We start from the raw sequence: 7,939 nt of genomic DNA on the forward strand, positions 1-7,939 counted from the left end.
AGGAGTGGCTTCCATCTGGCCACTACCATAAAGGCCTGATTGGTTGAGTGCTGCAGAGATGGTTGGAAGGTGGAAGGTTCTCCCATCTCCACAGAGAAATTCTGGAGCACTGTCAGACTGACCATCAGGTTCTTGGTCACCTCCCTGACCAAGACCCTTTCTCCCCTGATTGCTCAGTTTGGCCAGGCAGCCAGCTCTAGGAAGAGTCTTGGTGGTTCCAAACTTCTTCAATTTAAGAATGATGGAGGCCACTGTGTTCTTGGGAACCTTCAATGCTACAGATCTGTAACCTCGACTCAATCCTGTCTCGGTGCTCTACAGACAATTCCTTTGACCTCATGGCTTGGTTTTTGCTCCGACATGCACTGTCAACTGTGGGACGTTATATAAACAGGTGTTTGACTTTGTCCAATCAACAGAATTTACCAGGGGTGTACTCCAAACAAGTTGTAGAAACATCAAGGATGATCAATGGAAACGGGATGCACCCAAGCGCAATTTTGAGTCTCATAGCAAAGGGTCTGAATACTTATGTAAATAAGGTATTTCTTTTTAATACAACTGCAAAAATGTATAAAAACCTGTTTTCACTTTGTCATTATGGGTTATTGTGTGTAATTAAACACACAAGTAAGCATTTCCCTGTTAGTCTACAAATCATGTGAACAATACGATTTGATTTAATGACAGTACATTGGGGTTTACAGTGTAAGTTTCTTAATGAAGCAGAAAAATCAATATTTTTGTTTGTTTATCAAAAGTTGGCCGGCTAACTCATTGATCCTGCTTTGTAGTATACCCCTCTGTAGGCCAGAGCTAATACATTACTGATCCATGACAACAGCCATAATGTAAACAATATACTAGTCGCCTTATCAATAAAACACACGAGACGTAAATAATTCCACTGTCAGCATAGTTGATTAGTCATTGTTTTAAATGTACACATTTAGATCAGTTACAGACTGATACAATCCAATATGATTCATATGCAAACCATTGAAACATGTATGATTGTTCAATATAGTGCACTGCGTTACGTATTCTCATAAAACGTAGAAACAGTACATTATCAAAGAAATTTAAAAAAGATATATAGCCATTACCTACAAATGATCCCAGTGTGTAGGCCTGACACAGAATGAAAGGGCTGAGGACAGTGTTGTACAGATCTTTACAATAATATTCTGTATACCGAAAGGTTTTTTTCTTCGACAAAAACAATGAAATGCTTCATGCACACATTTTCTTTCATACTGGACATATCTTGACACGGGCAATATCTGAATCAACGCCCCAAAATAAGATCTCGAGCCATTCTCTAAGTGAGATGCTATTCAGATGGGATCTCAACAAGGGATAGCTAAACTCTGATAGAGTAAACCGTTGTGTTTAACGATGCAACAGTCCAATGTGGCGATCCAGTCATGTAGGAAGTGAGTCATATAATAAGAACAGGTTCTGGCTCTTCGGCTAGTAGTTCCTCAGGTAGACTAGTCGAGGAGGCTGGAACTTCTCACGACACAAAGGGCACTCCGCCTGTGGAGAGGAAGGAACAAATAGTCATGCACTGCATCTAGCTTCTTTTCACCGATAGGCTGGCTAGGCGGAACACCGACCCTCCGATCGGACGGAACACCGACCCTCCGATCGGACGGAACACCGACCCTCCGATCGGACGGAACACCGACCCTCCGATCGGACGGAACACCGACCCTCCGATCGGACGGAACACCGACCCTCCGATCGGACGGAACACCGACCCTCCGATCGGACGGAACACCGACCCCCGATCGGACGGAACACCGACCTTCCGATAGGCCAGCTAGGTGGAACATTATACCTCTCCAGTCCTGTCAGACCTACAGGTTAGAGGTCGTTTCTGGACTGTGCCACTGTTATAGTACCCCTTAAAGAGCGTAGCTTTTCATCCATTTAATTAAATAGGACATAGAACAGTAGTCACCCTCTCACCTTGGTGTTGCACCACTCTGTGATGCACTCCCAGCAGAACAGATGACCACACGGGGTGGAGGTCGAGTGTCTCCTCTCCTCTAGACACAGGATACAGCGAGAGGCACGGGGAGAGTCAGTCTCGTCTACAGATTGGGACCTAGACGCACACACGGGTACATTTTAAAACTATACATACATGTGAAATTCAAATGCTTACCTCAATATTCACATTGAGAAGAATGCATCTCAAGAAAATGTCCAACTTGATGGTGAAGATGTTGAACAGCAGCTTCACAATCAGATTGTATCATCTGATGTAATTTGAATGTCCTCAAACACTTCCTGTCACGATACCGTGTTTCTACATTTTTGTGGGGACATAGTTATTCAGATTTTTCCACGGTTTTCATATTTCAAGTTATTACACATTTCATGGATTTACAATTTCAGATTACTTCATACATTTAGATGGGTCAGAGGGTCAAGTACGTTCAAGTTCATGCACATTTTTATATTGTTCAAAGGCAGTGCTTCCCAGGGGACCCACCAACACCCAACAAGAAGCTTGATGGAACACCAGGACCAAGCAAGGTATATGGGATAGATGGTATAGATATGGTATATATACGGTATATATATATGGTATATGGGAAAGATATGGTATATGGTATAGATATAGGATAAGAGCGTCTGCTAAATGACTTAAATGTAATGTAAATGTATAGATATGGTATATGGGAAAGATATGGTATATGGTATATGGGATAGATAAGGTATATGGGATAGATATGGTATATGGGATAGATATGGTATAGATATGGTATATGGGATAGATATGGTATAGATATGGTATATGGGATAGATATGGTATAGGGGATAGATATGGTATATGGGATAGATATGGTATATTTATTTTTTTTTTTTATTTCACCTTTATTTAACCAGGTAGGCAAGTTGAGAACAAGTTCTCATTTACAATTGCGACCTGGCCAAGATAAAGCAAAGCAGTTCGACACAAACAACACGACAAACGACACACACACACACATGGAGTAAAACAAACATACAGTCAATAATACAGTATACACAAGTCTATATACGATGTGAGCAAATGAGGTGAGATAAGGAAGGCAAAAAAAGGCCATGGTGGCGAAGTAAATACAATATAGCAAGTAACACTGGAATGGTAGATTTGCAATGGAAGAATTTGAAAAGTAGAAATAAAAATAATGGGGTGCAAAGGAGCAAAATAAATAAATAAATTAAATACAGTAGGGAAAGAGGTAGTTGTTTGGGCTAAAATATAGGTGGGCTATGTACAGGTGCAGTAATCTGTGAGCTGCTCTGACAGTTGGTGCTTAAAGCTAGTGAGGGAGATAAGTGTTTCCAGTTTCAGTGCTTTTTGTAGTTCGTTCCAGTCATTGGCAGCAGAGAACTGGAAGGAGAGGCGGTCAAAGAAAGAATTGGTTTTGGGGGTGACTAGAGAGATATACCTGCTGGAACGTGTGCTACAAGTGGGAGATGCTATGGTGACCAGCGAGCTGAGATAAGGGGGGACTTTACCTAGCAGGGTCTTGTAGATGACATGGAGCCAGTGGGTTTGGCGACGAGTATGAAGCGAGGGCCAGCCAACGAGAGCGTACAGGTCGCAATGGTGGGTAGTATATGGGGCTTTGGTGACAAAACGGATTGCACTGTGATAAGACTGCATCCAATTTGTTGAGTAGGGTATTGGAGGCTATTTTGTAAATGACATCGCCAAAGTCGAGGATTGGTAGGATGGTCAGTTTTACAAGGGTATGTTTGGCAGCATGAGTGAAGGAGGCTTTGTTGCGAAATAGGAAGCCAATTCTAGATTTAACTTTGGATTGGAGATATTTGATATGGGTCTGGAAGGAGAGTTTACAGTAACCAGACACCTAAGTATTTGTAGTTGTCCACGTATTCTAAATCAGAGCCGTCCAGAGTAGTGATGTTGGACAGGCGGGCAGGTGCGGGTAGTGATCGGTTGAAGAGCATGCATTTAGTTTTACTTGTATTTAAGAGCAATTGGAGGCCACGGAAGGAGAGTTGTATGGCATTGAAGCTTGCCTGGAGGGTTGTTAACACAGTGTCCAAAGAAGGGCCAGAAGTATACAGAATGGTGTCGTCTGCGTAAAGGTGGATCAGAGACTCACCAGCAGCAAGAGCGGCATAATTGATGTATACAGAGAAGAGAGTCGGTCCAAGAATTGAACCCTGTGGCACCCCCATAGAGACTGCCAGAGGTCCGGACAGCAGACCCTCCGATTTGACACACTGAACTCTATCAGAGAAGTAGTTGGTGAACCAGGCGAGGCAATCATTTGAGAAACCAAGGCTGTCGAGTCTGCCGATGAGGATGGATATGGGATAGATATGGTATATGGTATAGATATGGTATATAATGGTATAGATATGGGATAGAATGGTATATGGGACAGATATGGTATAGAATGGTATAGATATGGTATAGAATGGTATAGATATGGTATAGAATGGTATATATATGGTATAGATATGGTATATGGGATAGATATGGTATAGATATGGTATATGGGATAGAATGGTATATGGGACAGATATGGTAAAGATATGGGACAAATATGGTATAGATATGGGACAAATATGGTATGGTATATGGGATAGAATGGTATATGGGACAGATATGGTGTAGATATGGTATAGAATGGTATAGATATGGTATAGAATGGTATAGATATGGTATAGAATGGTATAGATATGGTATAGATATGGTATATGGGATAGAATGGTATATGGGATAGATATGGTATATAATGGTAAATGGTATAGATATGGGATAGAATGGTATATGGGAAAGAATGGGATATGGTATATGGGATAGAATGGTATATGGGATAGATATGGTGTAGATATGGTATATAGAATGGTATAGATATGGTATATGGGATAGAATGGTATATGGGATAGATATGGTAGATATGGGACAGATATGGTATAGATATGGTATATGGGATAGATATTGTATATGGGATGTATATGGTATATATATGGTGTATGGGATAGAAAGGTATATGGTATAGATATGGTATATGGTATAGACATGGGATAGATATGGTATAGATATGGTGTATGGGATAGAAAGGTATATGGGATAGATATGGTATAGATATGGGATAGACATGGGATAGATATGGTATATGGGATAGATATGGTATATGGGATAGATATGGTATATGGGATAGATAGGTATATGGGATAGAAATGGTATATGGGATAGATATGGTATATGGTATAGATATGGTATATGGTATAGATATGGTGTATGGGATAGAAAGGTATATGGGATAGAAAGGTATATGGTGTAGATATGGTATATGGTATAGATATGGTATATGGTATAGATATGGTGTATGGGATAGAAAGGTATATGGGATAGAAAGGTATATGGGATAGAAAGGTATATGGTATAGATATGGTGTATGGGATGTATATGGTATAGATATGGTGTATGGAATAGATATGGTATATGGTATAGAAATGGTATATGGTATAGATATGGTATATGGGATAGATATGGTATATGGGATGATATGGTATAGATATGGTGTATGGGATAGAAAGGTATATGGGATAGATTTGGTAGCAGATTCTCAGTGTGACCAAGGCAGTCAGTGTTAATTATATTATTAAAACAGTGTCCTACTGCATTGTACCTGGAGGGCAGTTTCCTGTGTTGTCTCCACTCCTGCCGGGCTCTCTGTCTCTGACGGAGGTTGTTGAGTTGCAGGGCCAGCGTGAGGGCCAGCTGCATCAGGGAGATCACGCCCAGGAGCCTGTAGCTGCTCCGGATGTCCCCGTCGTCCCCCGTCACACCACGTACCCGTAGCTAACCACCCAGGGAAATAAAGAATGGTGAGAAGCATATACTCCTAAAACACTGAGACATGGGCCCATTAGGGCCCAGCGTAACAAAACATTTTGCAACAGTAAACAAGTTCAGCTAGTAAGAAAATGGACTGAAAAAGGGAGTGATAATTTGAACCTGTCCAAAAACACATTTTTGTGTGTTATTTTTCCCCCATTGCAAAAAGGTTTGCTACGGTACACTACTGAATAGGTTCTCACACAAATACCCACATAGCTCACTCCGGCCGTCCTCTTCCCCAGGTGGTAGAAGGCCCCACTGATGTAAAACAAGGCCACATGCACCCGGTGGAGAATGGAGAGTCCCTGCTGGAGGGCCAACACGGCCGGCACACACGCCCTCCTCTGGGGCTCCGTCAGCAGCCCCAATGCCCTCCGGACCCAGCCTCTCATCCAGGCTCCGGGGCTCCAAGGACTGGCCACTGTTGCTCTCTGGATTCCACCTCCATGGCTCTCCTCCTCCCCCGCCTCCAGCTCATTCTCCAGGCACACCAACAGCTTGTCCAGCAGGTATGGAAACAGGCTGTGGAGGAGCACCAGGGCTCCTCGTCTGACGCGCGATGGTACCCTGCGCAGAGTGGGGTCCACTTGGATGATACTGACATACTCCTCGCCCAACGTCTGGTACCCTGGATGACATGGGGAGGGACAGCAAGGATGTGTGGTTAGGTGGCATTAACAATGCCCCTGGTCTGTCTTTGATGGCAAACGCCTGCCTGTCAGGTTTGAACACAGTATGGAGCTCCAGCCGTTTGTTTACCTACCTGAGAATGTGGTTAAACCATAGTATGCCAGGTCTGACAGGAGTTGGATCTCTTTTCTCCAGTGCAGCCATCTCTTGGACCCTGTAGGAGTAAAGAACAAAGCAGCTAGCTAGCTACTGTAAGAATAATAACTATTATAATAGCTATTATAAAGCAGGATATTAGCTTATGCATTCATGGCTCTTGAAAACCCTTCTCTGCATGTCGGGTTTTAAGCAGTTGCATTCGCCCATTTGGCTCCGTGATAACTACAAATCCCGACGCGGTGTTTTAATGTGTAGAAACTTCAATATTCATCGTTTGTGAAACTGTTTTCGAAACATATCTTTCACGTCTGCAAGAAATACTCATATTTTTAAAGTTCCGTAGAAGGTGTGTGGCTGCACTAACCCGAACTCTATAAAAGGTGTCGAATTTGTTTTCTTCTCGTTTATATGAAGACACGTCCCTCATGGTTTCTAAAACAGTACAGCAAAACTTTCGCACCTTCCAGACCGAGCGTCTGGGCTCTTTAACAAACGTCCCCGGTAAAGAAGATACCTACTTTAGCGCCGTTTGCCGATAGTAATGTTAACATTGAATGAAATGTGGTAATGCATTCATAGCTGTGCTCTAAATGGTCATGTAGGCTATAACTGTGTATCCCGCCTACTTGCCTGCAAGAGTTTGGAAAGCTTCATTCGCGTTGTTCCTGAGACACTGTTGATAATATTCGTCCTTCTGACTTGAACGAATCAACTGTGGTTGGTTTGCCCCGACGAGAGGCATGGCTGGACGCCGAGTAGCGTAGCAAGGGCTCGGGAAGTTGGCACGATGAAAAATAACTCGTCAATCCATGTCTACACAAACGGTCTAAGACACTTTTCCAAACTTGTCACAGTTTGGCATAGTTATTTAAATGTTCATATTGCCTGCCTTGACAGCTCTGTTAGCTAGTAGCTAAGTACACGGAAACACAGTTGACTTGAACGAAACAATGACAGGAGAATCCACTTCTGGGGCCACAGCGCCGTGCGGTGGTAGGAGTTCTCGCGTCTACTTTCCTGTGTAATGCATCAAGCGTAGCCTTGCGGCATCAGCGTAGCCTTGCGCACTGCACAAAACACTGTTGTAACCATTAATATATGGTCATTTCTGCACTGGTGTAACAGTGACCAGTCTTTCTGGACTTTCATACTGCAGGTGAACTTGTGAAATATAATCATATATTTTAGAACAATATTGGTATGGTGTGTGTGGTCACTAAATCTATTAGAATTTATATTGATGGGCCTGCAACTCAAATTGGCTGT

The 7,939-nt window shown here is 42.6% G+C and overlaps 1 protein-coding gene across 3 annotated transcripts; it reads right to left on the reverse strand.

Annotated features, from left to right (window-relative positions):
• Positions 1-919: 919 nt before the first annotated feature.
• Positions 920-7,625, reverse strand: LOC135503922 (peroxisome biogenesis factor 10-like). Of its 3 annotated transcripts, XR_010450018.1 has the most exons (7): positions 7,304-7,625; positions 6,648-6,728; positions 6,097-6,512; positions 5,673-5,845; positions 4,134-4,324; positions 1,975-2,113; positions 920-1,539 (listed from the first exon to the last, which is right to left on the reverse strand). XR_010450018.1 is itself a non-coding variant. In XM_064922110.1 (6 exons), exons 1-6 carry the CDS (start codon positions 7,413-7,415, stop codon positions 1,474-1,476), a joined length of 987 nt encoding a protein of 328 aa, XP_064778182.1. In that variant the 5' UTR covers positions 7,416-7,625; the 3' UTR covers positions 920-1,473. The 3 variants fall into 3 exon arrangements, 2 of the variants coding, with proteins under 2 accessions (XP_064778182.1, XP_064778183.1); XM_064922110.1 differs by lacking the exon at positions 4,134-4,324; XM_064922111.1 differs by lacking the exons at positions 920-1,539; positions 1,975-2,113; positions 4,134-4,324 and adding an exon at positions 2,124-2,317.
• Between the last annotated feature and the right edge of the window lie 314 nt (positions 7,626-7,939).

Source organism: Oncorhynchus masou, chromosome 18 (assembly GCF_036934945.1).
Source record: "Oncorhynchus masou masou isolate Uvic2021 chromosome 18, UVic_Omas_1.1, whole genome shotgun sequence".
NCBI lineage: Eukaryota > Metazoa > Chordata > Actinopteri > Salmoniformes > Salmonidae > Oncorhynchus > Oncorhynchus masou.